This window comes from Coregonus clupeaformis, unplaced genomic scaffold, assembly GCF_020615455.1.
Source record: "Coregonus clupeaformis isolate EN_2021a unplaced genomic scaffold, ASM2061545v1 scaf0565, whole genome shotgun sequence".
Classification (NCBI taxonomy): Eukaryota; Metazoa; Chordata; class Actinopteri; order Salmoniformes; family Salmonidae; genus Coregonus; species Coregonus clupeaformis.
Genome location: NW_025534020.1, coordinates 27,355 through 42,500, shown reverse-complemented (window position 1 = coordinate 42,500; position 15,146 = coordinate 27,355). Strand labels below are relative to the sequence as shown.

At 44.8% G+C, this 15,146-nt stretch overlaps 1 protein-coding gene across 3 annotated transcripts in view; it reads right to left on the bottom strand.

Annotated features, from left to right (window-relative positions):
* smurf1 (SMAD specific E3 ubiquitin protein ligase 1) overlaps positions 1 to 15,146 on the bottom strand; it is a gene marked incomplete at its 5' end in the record, with an annotated part of 61,831 nt that overhangs the window by 23,231 nt on the left and 23,454 nt on the right. For all 3 annotated transcript variants that reach the window (XM_045215952.1, XM_045215950.1, XM_045215951.1), the window contains 3 exon segments: positions 549 to 663; positions 10,597 to 10,700; positions 12,912 to 13,140. In XM_045215952.1, coding sequence (XP_045071887.1) covers positions 549 to 663; positions 10,597 to 10,700; positions 12,912 to 13,140 — 448 coding nt within the window.

The window sequence follows — 15,146 nt, the reverse complement described above, 5'->3', positions numbered from 1 at the left end:
GTGTGTGTACTCACAGGGTTGACAGAGGGGTCGGGGTTGATCTGTAGTGTGTAAATGTACTCACAGGGTTGACAGAGGAGTCGGGGTTGATCTGTTGTGTGTGTGTACTCACAGGGTTGACAGAGGGGTCGGGGTTGATCTGTAGTGTGTAAATGTACTCACAGGGTTGACAGAGGAGTCGAGGTTGATCTGTAGTGTGTGTGTACTCACAGGGTTGACAGAGGAGTCGGGGTTGATCTGTAGTGTGTGTGTACTCACAGGGTTGACAGATGAGTTGGGGTTGATCTGTAGTGTGTGTGTACTCACAGGGTTGACAGAGGAGTCGGGGTTGATCTGTAGTGTGTGTGTACTCACAGGGTTGACAGAGGAGTCGGGGTTGATCTGTAGTGTGTGTGTACTCACAGGGTTGACAGAGAGGTCGGGGTTGATCTGTAGTGTGTGTGTACTCACAGGGTTGACAGAGGAGTCGGGGTTGATCTGTAGTGTGTAAATGTACTCACAGGGTTGACAGAGGAGTCGGGGTTGATCTGTAGTGTGTGTGTACTCACAGGGTTGACAGAGGAGTCGGGGTTGATCTGTAGTGTGTAAATGTTGTCTGTTGAGTATTGGAACAGGCCATAGTACGGGTTCAACATCTCATGGCACAGCAGGTACAGCCACTCCCTATATAACCATAACACAACGTTATTACAATGTTATCACAGCAGGTACAGGCACTCCCTATATAAACATAACACAACATTATTACAATGTTATCACAGCAGGTACAGCCACTCCCTGTATAACCATAATACAACATTATTACAATGTTATCACAGCAGGTACAGCCACTCCCTGTATAACCATAATACAACGTTATTACAATGTTATCAAAGCAGGTACAGCCACTCCCTATATAACCATAATACAACGTTATTACAATGTTATCACAGCAGGTACAGCCACTCCCTATATAACCATAATACAATGTTATTACAATGTTATCACAGCAGGTACAGCCATTCCCTGTATAACCATAATACAACGTTATTACAATGTTATCACAGCAGGTACAGCCACTCCCTGTATAACCATAATACAACGTTATTACAATGTTATCACAGCAGGTACAGCCACTCCCTATATAACCATAACACAACGTTATTACAATGTTATCACAGCAGGTACAGCCACTCCCTGTATAACCATAACACAACGTTATTAAAATGTTATCACAGCAGGTACAGCCACTCCCTATATAACCATAACACAACGTTATTACAATGTTATCACAGCAGGTACAGCCACTCCCTGTATAACCATAATACAACGTTATTACAATGTTATCACAGCAGGTACAGCCACTCCCTATATAACCATACTACAACGTTATTACAATGTTATCACAGCAGGTACAGCCACTCCCTGTATAACCATAATACAACGTTATTACAATGTTATCACAGCAGGTACAGCCACTCCCTGTATAACCATAATACAACCATAATACAACGTTATCACAGCAGGTACAGCCACTCCCTGTATAACCATAATACAACCATAATACAACGTTATTACAATGTTATCACAGCAGGTACAGCCACTCCCTGTATAACCATAACACAACGTTATTACAATGTTATCACAGCAGGTTCAGCCACTCCCTGTATAACCATAACACAACGTTATTACAATGTTATCACAGCAGGTACAGCCACTCCCTGTATAACCATAATACAACATTATTACAATGTTATCACAGCAGGTACAGCCACTCCCTGTATAACCATAATACAACGTTATTACAATGTTATCACAGCAGGTTCAGCCACTCCCTATATAACCATAATACAACATTATTACAATGTTATCACAGCAGGTACAGCCACTCCCTGTATAACCATAATACAACGTTATTACAATGTTATCACAGCAGGTACAGCCACTCCCTATATAACCATAACACAACGTTATTACAATGTTATCACAGCAGGTACAGCCACTCCCTGTATAACCATAACACAACGTTATTACAATGTTATCACAGCAGGTACAGCCACTCCCTGTATAACCATAATACAACGTTATTACAATGTTATCACAGCAGGTTCAGCCACTCCCTATATAACCATAATACAACGTTATTACAATGTTATCACAGCAGGTACAGCCACTCCCTATATAACCATACTACAACGTTATTACAATGTTATCACAGCAGGTACAGCCACTCCCTGTATAACCATAATACAACGTTATTACAATGTTATCACAGCAGGTACAGCCACTCCCTGTATAACCATAATACAACCATAATACAACGTTATCACAGCAGGTACAGCCACTTCCTGTATAACCATAATACAACCATAATACAATGTTATTACAATGTTATCACAGCAGGTACAGCCACTCCCTGTATAACCATAACACAACGTTATTACAATGTTATCACAGCAGGTTCAGCCACTCCCTGTATAACCATAACACAACGTTATTACAATGTTATCACAGCAGGTACAGCCACTCCCTGTATAACCATAATACAACATTATTACAATGTTATCACAGCAGGTACAGCCACTCCCTGTATAACCATAATACAACGTAATTACAATGTTATCACAGCAGGTTCAGCCACTCCCTATATAACCATAATACAACATTATTACAATGTTATCACAGCAGGTACAGCCACTCCCTGTATAACCATAATACAACGTTATTACAATGTTATCACAGCAGGTTCAGCCACTCCCTATATAACCATAATACAACATTATTACAATGTTATCACAGCAGGTACAGCCACTCCCTGTATAACCATAATACAACGTTATTACAATGTTATCACAGCAGGTTCAGCCACTCCCTATATAACCATAACACAACGTTATTAAAATGTTATCACAGCAGGTTCAGCCACTCCCTGTATAACCATAACACAACGTTATAAAGTAATCCTTCTACCCCCCCAAAAAAAAATTGTAAAGTGGTTATCCCACTGGCTATAGGGTGAACGCACCAATTGGTGAGTCGCTCTGGATAAGAGCGTCTGCTAAATGACGTAAATGTGCCCTTGAGCAAGGCACTTAACCCTAATTGCTCCTGTGAGTCGCTCTGGATAAGAGCGTCTGCTAAATGACTAAAATGTAAAAATGTAAAATGTTATCACAGCAGGTACAGCCACTCCCTGTATAACCATAACACAACGTTATTACAATGTTATCACAGCAGGTACAGCCACTCCCTATAACCATAATGCAAAGTTATCACAACATAACCATAATATAACATCACAACGTCATCACACAGCAGGTACAGAACAATGTTACAATGACATCATCACAACAGCCAGGGTGGGAAATTAACTTTTTGTTTCCCCAACCAATGTGGCAGGTAGATACATTTAATTTATTTGTTATTCTTTTTATTAATGTTTTTAATTTTCTATAATGAGATAGGTGACAGGAAAGGTAAGAGGGTTTAGACAGTGAAGCGGAGACAGGGAAGGTAAGAGGGTTTAGACAGTGAAGAGGAGACAGGGAAGATAAGAGGGTTTAGACAGTGAAGAGGAGACAGGGAAGGTAAGAGGGTTTAGACAGTGAAGAGGAGACAGGGAAGGTAAGAGAGTTTAGACAGTGAAGAGGAGACAGTGAAGGTAAGAGGGTTTAGACAGTGAAGAGGAGACAGGGAAGGTAAGAGAGTTTAGACAGTGAAGCGGAGACAGGGAAGGTAAGAGGGTTTAGACAGTGAAGCGGAGACAGGGAAGGTAAGAGGGTTTAGACAGTGAAGAGGAGACAGGGAAGGTAAGAGGGTTTACAGTGAAGAGGAGACAGGGAAGGTAAGAGAGTTTAGACAGTGAAGCGGAGACAGGGAAGGTAAGAGGGTTTAGACAGTGAAGAGGAGACAGGGAAGGTAAGAGGGTTTAGACAGTGAAGAGGAGACAGGGAAGGTAAGAGAGTTTAGACAGTGAAGCGGAGACAGGAAAGGTAAGAGGGTTTAGACAGTGAAGCGGAGACAGGGAAGGTAAGAGGGTTTAGACAGTGAAGAGGAGACAGTGAAGGTAAGAGGGTTTAGACAGTGAAGAGGAGACAGGGAAGGTAAGAGAGTTTAGACAGTGAAGCGGAGACAGGAAAGGTAAGAGGGTTTAGACAGTGAAGGGGAGACAGGGAAGGTAAGAGGGTTTAGACAGTGAAGGGGAGACAGGGAAGGTAAGAGGGTTTAGACAGTGAAGCGGAGACAGGGAAGGTAAGAGGGTTTAGACAGTGAAGAGGAGACAGGGAAGGTAAGAGGGTTTAGACAGTGAAGAGGAGACAGGGAAGGTAAGAGGGTTTAGACAGTGAAGAGGAGACAGGGAAGGTAAGAGGGTTTAGACAGTGAAGAGGAGACAGGGAAGGTAAGAGGGTTTACAGTGAAGAGGAGACAGGGAAGGTAAGAGGGTTTACAGTGAAGAGGAGACAGGGAAGGTAAGAGGGTTTACAGTGAAGAGGAGACAGAGAAGGTAAGAGGGTTTAGACAGTGAAGCGGAGACAGGAAAGGTAAGAGAGTTTAGACAGTGAAGAGGAGACAGGGAAGGTAAGAGGGTTTAGACAGTGAAGAGGAGACAGGGAAGGTAAGAGGGTTTACAGTGAAGAGGAGACAGGGAAGGTAAGAGGGTTTACAGTGAAGAGGAGACAGAGAAGGTAAGAGGGTTTAGACAGTGAAGAGGAGACAGGGAAGGTAAGAGGGTTTAGACAGTGAAGAGGAGACAGGGAAGGTAAGAGGGTTTAGACAGTGAAGAGGAGACAGAGAAGGTAAGAGGGTTTAGACAGTGAAGCGGAGACAGGAAAGGTAAGAGAGTTTAGACAGTGAAGAGGAGACAGGGAAGGTAAGAGGGTTTAGACAGTGAAGAGGAGACAGGGAAGGTAAGAGAGTTTAGACAGTGAAGCGGAGACAGGAAAGGTAAGAGGGTTTAGTCTAGGGTTGTACATGTTGGATCAGAACCCATGCTGCCTCTGGTATCCTGGGTTGTACATGTTGGATCAGAACCATGCTGACTCTGGTAGGCTGTACATGTTGGATCAGAACCCATGCTGACTCTGGTAGGCTGTACATGTTGGATCAGAACCCATGCTGACTCTGGTAGGCTGTACATGTTGGATCAGAACCCATGCTGACTCTGGTATCCTGGGCTGTACATGTTGGATCAGAACCCATGCTGACTCTGGTATCCTGGGCTGTACATGTTGGATCAGAACCCATGCTGCCTCTGGTATCCTGGGCTGTACATGTTGGATCAGAACCCATGTTGACTCTGGTATCCTGGGCTGTACATGTTGGATCAGAACCCATGCTGACTCTGTTATCCTGGGCTGTACATGTTGGATCAGAACCCATGCTGACTCTGGTATCCTGGGCTGTACATGTTGGATCAGAACCCATGCTGCCTCTGGTATCCTGGGCTGTACATGTTGGATCAGAACCCATGCTGACTCTCGTATCCTAGGTTGTACATGTTGGATCAGAACCCATGCTGCCTCTGGTATCCTGGGCTGTACATGTTGGATCAGAACCCATGCTGCCTCTGGTATCCTGGGCTGTACATGTTGGATCAGAACCCATGCTGACTCTGGTATCCTAGGTTGTACATGTTGGATCAGAACCATGTTGACTCTGGTATCCTAGGCTGTACATGTTGGATCAGAACCCATACTGACTCTAGTATCCTGGGCTGTACATGTTGGATCAGAACCCATGCTGACTCTCGTATCCTAGGTTGTACATGTTGGATCAGAACCCATGTTGACTCTGGTATCCTGGGCTGTACATGTTGGATCAGAACCCATGCTGACTCTGGTATCCTGGGCTGTCACCACTCAGAATGTTTACCAGACCAAATATTTTTACACCAGAATTACACCAGAAAACACGGAAATACAGATTTTTCTAAAACAAGAAATGTATTACTAGTAAGACGTAATGTGGTATATTGCTCAATTTAAATCCATGTTTTGTAAACTGGCTCGCTGACCCCGGCTATGTGCCGTTGCATGCCAACTACAGGAAGTTTAGGGCGCTATCAAAACGGTTTGATTTTTCCCCAAATTCTGCTTTCTCAGTTGAGTTTTATTCAGGTTCCGGATTTTCCCTGAGTTTTTCAGGGTTTCACACTTTTTAAAGATGTTTTTAAAAGATGTTAGATGTTCCAAGTCAGGGGTGTAAAACTCATTCCATGGAGGGCCTAGTGTCTGCTGGTTTTCAATTAAGACCTAGACAACCAGGTGAGGGGAGTTCCTTACTAAGACCTAGACAACCAGGTGAGGGGAGTTCCTTACTAAGACCTAGACAACCAGGTGAGGGGAGTTCCTCACTAAGACCTAGACAACCAGGTGAGGGGAGTTCCTCACTAAGACCTAGACAACCAGGTGAGGGGAGTTCCTTACTAAGACCTGGACAACCAGGTGAGGGGAGTTCCTCACTAAGACCTAGACAACCAGGTGAGGGGAGTTCCTTACTAAGACCTAGACAACCAGGTGAGGGGAGTTCCTTACTAAGACCTGGACAACCAGGTGAGGGGAGTTCCTTACTAAGACCTAGACAACCAGGTGAGGGGAGTTCCTTACTAAGACCTAGACAACCAGGTGAGGGGAGTTCCTCACTAAGACCTAGACAACCAGGTGAGGGGAGTTCCTCACTAAGACCTAGACAACCAGGTGTGGGGAGTTCCTTACTAAGACCTAGACAACCAGGTGAGGGGAGTTCCTCACTAAGACCTAGACAACCAGGTGAGGGGAGTTCCTCACTAAGACCTAGACAACCAGGTGAGGGGAGTTCCTTACTAAGACCTAGACAACCAGGTGAGGGGAGTTCCTCACTAAGACCTAGACAACCAGGTGAGGGGAGTTCCTCACTAAGACCTAGACAACCAGGTGAGGGGAGTTCCTCACTAAGACCTAGACAACCAGGTGAGGGGAGTTCCTTACTAAGACCTAGACAACCAGGTGAGGGGAGTTCCTTACTAAGACCTAGACAACCAGGTGAGGGGAGTTCCTTACTAAGACCTAGACAACCAGGTGAGGGGAGTTCCTTACTAAGACCTAGACAACCAGGTGAGGGGAGTTCCTTACTAAGATCTGGACAACCAGGTGAGGGGAGTTCCTTACTAATCAGTGACCTTAATTCATCCATCAAGGGAGTCCAAGGGAGGAGTGAAAACCTGCAGACACACGGCCCTCCGTGGAATGAGCTGGACATGTGTTCTAAGCCCACAACAATTCTTAAACCACATCAGGAGACCGCTTTCGAGTAAAAAAATAAGAAAAAAACATTTGATTTTGGAGTGTGTAGTTGCACACCTAGCAAGAGACTGGTGTTTGACTAGTGGTGTGTTTCTGTACTGCATGTGAAGGCAGAGTTAGCAAAAAAAAGAAAAATGCCCTTGTGATTCATACAAATAATCCTATCATTCTGCCAGGTAAGCCTACTTTACCGTTAACATTTAATTGGGAAGGTTTTATGGGGAAGTCTTTAGACAGTGTTCCGGCATAGCTAACTGGCTACACAAAGTGGTAGACAGGGATTCCCATGCCATCACTTCTTCAGAAAGCTGCAAGAAATACAAATCACTGATTCATCTTTTATATTCTTTAGGGCAACATGTGGGCTTTGGATCAAAATAAATACTAAATGTTCCCAAATGCCACCGTGGCTGGTGAAATAGACATTCTTACCCACCAACGCCAATCTTTAGGGTGGTGGGTGTTAATTTCCCACCCTGCACACAGCAGGTACGGCCACCCCCCATAACCAGAAAACAACGTTATCACAACGTTATCACAACATAACCACAATCCAACCTTAGTACACCAGACTGTCACCTTGCCACTCCTCCGTAGTCCTTCCTCTCCTCTAAACGTTATCACAACGTTATCACAACATAACCACAATCCAACCTTAGTACACCAGACTGTCACCTTGCCACTCCTCCGTAGTCCTTCCTCTCCTCTAAACGTTATCACAACGTTATCACAACATAACCACAATCCAACCTTAGTACACCTGTCACCTTGCCACTCCTCCGTAGTCCTTCCTCTCCTCTAAACGTTATCACAACGTAACCACAATCCAACCGTAGTACACCAGACTGTCACCTTGCCACTCCTCCGTAGTCCTTCCTCTCCTCTAAACGTTATCACAACGTTATCACAACATAACCACAATCCAACCTTAGTACAACAGACTGTCACCTTGCCACTCCTCCGTAGTCCTTCCTCTCCTCTAAACGTTATCACAACGCTGTCACAACATAACCACAATCCAACCTTAGTACACCAGACTGTCACCTTGCCACTCCTCCGTAGTCCTTCCTCTCCTCTAAACGTTATCACAACGTTATCACAACATAACCACAATCCAACCTTAGTACACCTGTCACCTTGCCACTCCTCCGTAGTCCTTCCTCTCCTCTAAACGTTATCACAACGTAACCACAATCCAACCGTAGTACACCAGACTGTCACCTTGCCACTCCTCCGTAGTCCTTCCTCTCCTCTAAACGTTATCACAACGTTATCACAACATAACCACAATCCAACCTTAGTACAACAGACTGTCACCTTGCCACTCCTCCGTAGTCCTTCCTCTCCTCTAAACGTTATCACAACGTTATCACAACATAACCACAATCCAACCTTAGTACACCAGACTGTCACCTTGCCACTCCTCCGTAGTCCTTCCTCTCCTCTAAACGTTATCACAACGTTATCACAACATAACCACAATCCAACCTTAGTACACCAGACTGTCACCTTGCCACTCCTCCGTAGTCCTTCCTCTCCTCTAAACGTTATCACAACGCTATCACAACATAACCACAATCCAACCTTAGTACACCAGACTGTCACCTTGCCACTCCTCCGTAGTCCTTCCTCTCCTCTAAACGTTATCACAACGTTATCACAACATAACCACAATCCAACCTTAGTACACCAGACTGTCACCTTGCCACTCCTCCGTAGTCCTTCCTCTCCTCTAAACGTTATCACAACGTTATCACAACATAACCACAATCCAACCTTAGTACACCTGTCACCTTGCCACTCCTCCGTAGTCCTTCCTCTCCTCTAAACGTTATCACAACGTAACCACAATCCAACCGTAGTACACCAGACTGTCACCTTGCCACTCCTCCGTAGTCCTTCCTCTCCTCTAAACGTTATCACAACGTTATCACAACATAACCACAATCCAACCTTAGTACAACAGACTGTCACCTTGCCACTCCTCCGTAGTCCTTCCTCTCCTCTAAACGTTATCACAACGTTATCACAACATAACCACAATCCAACCTTAGTACACCAGACTGTCACCTTGCCACTCCTCCGTAGTCCTTCCTCTCCTCTAAACGTTATCACAACGTTATCACAACATAACCACAATCCAACCTTAGTACACCAGACTGTCACCTTGCCACTCCTCCGTAGTCCTTCCTCTCCTCTAAACGTTATCACAACGCTATCACAACATAACCACAATCCAACCTTAGTACACCAGACTGTCACCTTGCCACTCCTCCGTAGTCCTTCCTCTCCTCTAAACGTTATCACAACGTTATCACAACATAACCACAATCCAACCTTAGTACAACAGACTGTCACCTTGCCACTCCTCCGTAGTCCTTCCTCTCCTCTAAACGTTATCACAACGCTGTCACAACATAACCACAATCCAACCTTAGCACACCAGACTGTCACCTTGCCACTCCTCCGTAGTCCTTCCTCTCCTCTAAACGTTATCACAACGTTATCACAACATAACCACAATCCAACCTTAGTACACCAGACTGTCACCTTGCCACTCCTCCGTAGTCCTTCCTCTCCTCTAAACGTTATCACAACGTAACCACAATCCAACCGTAGTACACCAGACTGTCACCTTGCCACTCCTCCGTAGTCCTTCCTCTCCTCTAAACGTTATCACAACGTTATCACAACATAACCACAATCCAACCTTAGTACAACAGACTGTCACCTTGCCACTCCTCCGTAGTCCTTCCTCTCCTCTAAACGTTATCACAACGCTGTCACAACATAACCACAATCCAACCTTAGTACACCAGACTGTCACCTTGCCACTCCTCCGTAGTCCTTCCTCTCCTCTAAACGTTATCACAACATAACCACAATCCAACCTTAGTACACCAGACTGTCACCTTGCCACTCCTCCGTAGTCCTTCCTCTCCTCTAAACGTTATCACAACATAACCACAATCCAACCTTAGTACACCAGACTGTCACCTTGCCACTCCTCCGTAGTCCTTCCTCTCCTCTAAACGTTATCACAACATAACCACAATCCAACCTTAGTACACCAGACTGTCACCTTGCCACTCCTCCGTAGTCCTTCCTCTCCTCTAAACGTTATCACAACATAACCACAATCCAACCTTAGTACACCAGACTGTCACCTTGCCACTCCTCCGTAGTCCTTCCTCTCCTCTAAACGTTATCACAACATAACCACAATCCAACCTTAGTACACCAGACTGTCACCTTGCCACTCCTCCGTAGTCCTTCCTCTCCTCTAAACGTTATCACAACATAACCACAATCCAACCGTAGTACACCAGACTGTCACCTTGCCACTCCTCCGTAGTCCAGTCCTTCCTCTCCTCTAAACTTCACCATCAGTCGTTTCTTCAGATCCTTTGGTCTCATCTTCATGATCTGACGATAAGACTCCTACACACACACACACACACACACACACACACACACACACACACACACACACACAGACACACACACACACACACGCTTAATTAAAGAAAATATAACTTGAAGAACATGTCCTGGTGGCAGAATATTTATAAACCACAGGAATAGCCAGGAATATTTCAAAGACATAAATAGATGCTACAGACACTAAATGATGACCCGTTGTAGAGTTAAAGGTGCACTCTGCAGAACTCTCCCCGCCATTTCCTGGTTACGGCAGGTAGCTGCACTCTGCAGAACTCTCCCCGCCATTTCCTGGTTACGGCAGGTAGCTGCACTCTGCAGAACTCTCACTGCCATTTCCTGGTTACGGCAGGTAGCTGCACTCTGCAGAACTCTCACTGCCATTTCCTGGTTACGGCAGGTAGCTGCACTCTGCAGAACTCTCACCGCCATTTCCTGGTTACGGCAGGTAGCTGCACTCTGCAGAACTCTCACCGCCATTTCCTGGTTACGGCAGGTAGCTGCACTCTGCAGAACTCTCCCCGCCATTTCCTGGTTACGGCAGGTAGCTGCACTCTGCAGAACTCTCACTGCCATTTCCTGGTTACGGCAGGTAGCTGCACTCTGCAGAACTCTCCCCGCCATTTCCTGGTTACGGCAGGTAGCTGCACTCTGCAGAACTCTCACTGCCATTTCCTGGTTACGGCAGGTAGCTTAGTGGTTAAGAGCGTTGTGCCAGTAACCGAAAGGCGGCTGGTTCTAATCCCCCGAGCCGACTAGGTGAAAAATCTGTCGATGTGCCCTTGAGCAAGGCACTTAACCCTAATTGCTCCTGTAAGTCGCTCTGGATAAGAGCGTCTGCTAAATGACATACATGTAAATGGATTGTGTCGGCATGCCTATAAATGTGTGTGTGTGTGTGTGTGTGTGTGTGTGTGTGTGTGTGTGTGTGTATATACACTACCAGTCAAAAGTTTGGACACACCTACTCATTCAAGGGTTTTTCTTTATTTGTACTATTTTCTACATTGTAGAATAATAGTGAAGACATCAAAACTATGAAATAACACATATGGAATCGTGTAGTAACCCAAAAACAAGTGTTAAACAAATCAAAATATATTTTATATTTGAGATTCTTCAAAGTAGTCACCCTTTGCCTTGATGACAGCTTTGCACACTCTTGGCATTCTCTCAACCAGCTTCACCTGGAATGCTTTTCCAACAGTCTTGAAGGAGTTCCCACATATGCTGAGCACTTGTTAGCTGCTTTTCCTTCAGTCTGCGGTCCAACTCATCCCAAACCATCTCAATTGGGTTGAGGTCGGGGGATTGTGGAGGCCATGTCATCTGATGCAGCACTCCATCACTCTCCTTCTTGGTCAAATAGCCCTTACACAGCCTGGAGGTGTGTTGGGTCATTGTCCTGTTGAAAAACAAATGATAGTCCCACTAAGCCCAAACCAGATGGGATGGCGTATCACTGCAGAATGCTGTGGTAGCCATGCTGGTTAAGTGTGCCTTGAATTCTAAATAAATCACACAGTGTCACCAGCAAAGCACCCCCACACCATTACACCTCCTCCTCCATGCTTCACGGTGGGAACTACACATGCAGAGATCATCCGTTCACCTACTCTGCGTCTCACAAAGACACGGCGGTTGGACTCCAGACCAAAGGACAGATTTCCACCGGTCTTATGTCCATTGCTCGTGTTTCTTGGCCGAAGCTGGTCTCTTCTTCTTATTGGTGTCCTTTAGTAGTGGTTTCTTTGCAGCAATTCGACCACGAAGGCCTGATTCACTTGGTCTTTTACCAAATAGGGCTATCTTCTGTATACCACCCCTACGTTGTCACAACACAACTGATTGGCTCAAATGCATTAAGAAGGAAAGAAATTCCACTAAGTAACTTTTAACAAGGCACACCTGTTAATTGAAATGCATTCCAGGTGACTACCTCATGAAGCTGGTTGAGAGAACGCCAAGAGTGTGCAAAGCTGTTCATCAACGCAAAGGGTGGCTACTTTGAAGAATCTCAAATACAAAATATATTTTTATTTGTTTAACACTTTTTTTTTGGTTACTACATGATTCCATATGTGTTATTTCATAGTTTTGATGTCTTCACTATTATTCTACAATGTAGAAAATAGTAAAAAAAATAAAGAAAAACCCTGGAATGAGTAGGTGTGTCCAAACTTTTGACTGGCACTTTATATATGTACGTACCTCAAAGATCTCTTCTCGTGAGACCTCTATGCGACAGTGTCCGGCTTGTGGTTGCTGTAGCGACAGCTCGTGTCGCAGCAGCTTCAGTTTGTGGACCAGGTCTCTCTCATAACGCAGTGTCACCTCGCCTCCTCCTCCTCCCCCCTCCTCCTCCTCACCCCCCACCTCCATCTCTCTCCCGCCTCCCCCATCCAGCGGCCGAGACGACTCCTTCTCCTGGGAGTGTTGGCTGGACACACACAATCCATTGGACATACAGTGGAAAACACACACAATCCATTGGACATACAGTGGAAAACACACACAATCCATTGGACATACAGTGGAAAACACACACAATCCATTGGACATACAGTGGAAAACACACACAATCCATTGGACATACAGTGGAAAACACACACAATCCATTGGACATACAGTGGAAAAATAGGATTTGTCCCCTTTCTGATTTTCTCTATTGTTGCATATCTTTGATACTGAATGTTATCAGATCTTCAACCAAAACCTAATATTAGATAAAGGGAACCTGATTGAACAAATAACAAAAACAAAAAAATGGATACTTATTTTATTTATATCATAAACAAAGTTATGCAACACCCAATGCCCCTGTGTGGAAAAAGTAATTGCCGCCTTGCACTCAATAACTGGTTGTGCCACCTTTAGCTGCAATGACTCCAACCAAATGCTTCCTGTAGTTGTTGATCAGTCTCTCACGTCGCTGTGGAGGAATTTTGGCCCACTCTTCCATGCAGAACTGCTTTAACTCAGTGACATTTGTGGGTTTTCAAGCATGAACTGCTTGTTTCAAGTCCTGCCACAACATCTCAATTGGGATTACGTCTGGACTTTGACTAGGCCATTCCAAAACCTCAAATTAGTTGCTTTTTAGCCATTTTCATGTAAACCCTGTGTTTTGGATCATTGTCTTGCTGCATGACCCAGCTGCGCTTTTGGAATGGCCTAGTCAAAGTCCAGACGTAATCCCAATTGAGATGTTGTGGCAGGACTTGAAACAAGCAGATCATGCTTGAAAACCCACAAATGTCGCTGAGTTAAAGCTGTTCTGCATGGAAGAGTGGGCCAAAATTCCTCCAAGTGAAACTGATCAACAACTACAGGAAGCATTTGGTTGGAGTCATTGCAGCTAAAGGTGGCACAACCAGTTATTGAGTGTACACTGCCTTGCAAAAGTATTCATCCCCCTTGGCGTTTTTCATATTTTGTTGCATTACAACATGTAATTTAAATTTATTTTTATTTGGATTTCATGTAATGGACATACACAAAATAGTCCAGATGGGTGAAGTGAAATGAAAAAAATAACTTATTAACAAAATTCTGAAAAATAAATAACGGAAAAGTGGTGCGTGCATTTGTATTCACCCCCTTTGCTATGAAGCACCTAAATAAGACCTGGTGCAACCAATTACCTTCAGAATTACATAATTAGTTAAATAAAGTCCACCTGTGTGCAATCTAAGTGTCACATGATCTCAGTATATATATACACCTGTTCTGAAAGGCCCCAGAGTCTGCAACACCACTAAGCAAGGGGCACCACCAAGCAAGCGGCACCATGAAGACCAAGGAGCTCTCCAAACAGGTCAGGGACAAAGTTGTGGAGAAGTACAGATCAGGGTTGGGTTATAAAAAAATATCAGAAACTTTGAACATCCCACGGAGCACCATTAAATCCATTATTAAAAAATGGAAAGAATATGGCACCACAACAAACCTGCCAAGAGAGGGCCGCCCACCAAAACTCACGGACCAGGCAAGGAGGGCATTAATCAGAGAGGCAACAAAGAGTCAAAGATAACCCTGAAGGAGCTGCAAAGCTCCACAGCGGAGATTGGAGTATCTGTCCATAGGACCACTTTAAGCCGTACACTCCACAGAGCTGGGCTTTACGGAAGAGTGGCCAGAAAAAAGCCATTGCTTAAAGAAAAAAATTTGCAAACACGTTTGGTGTTCGCCAAAAGGCATGTGGGAGACTCCCCAAACATATGGAAGAAGGTACTTTGGTCAGATGAGACTAAAATTGAGCTTTTCGGCCCTCAAGGAAAACGCTATGTCTGGCGCAAACCCAACACCTCTCATCACCCCGAGAACACCATCCCCACAGTGAAGCATGGTGGTGGCAGCATCATGCTGTGGGGATGTTTTTCATCGGCAGGGACTGGGAAACTGGTCAGCATTGAAGGAATGAAGAATGGCGCTAAATACAGGGAA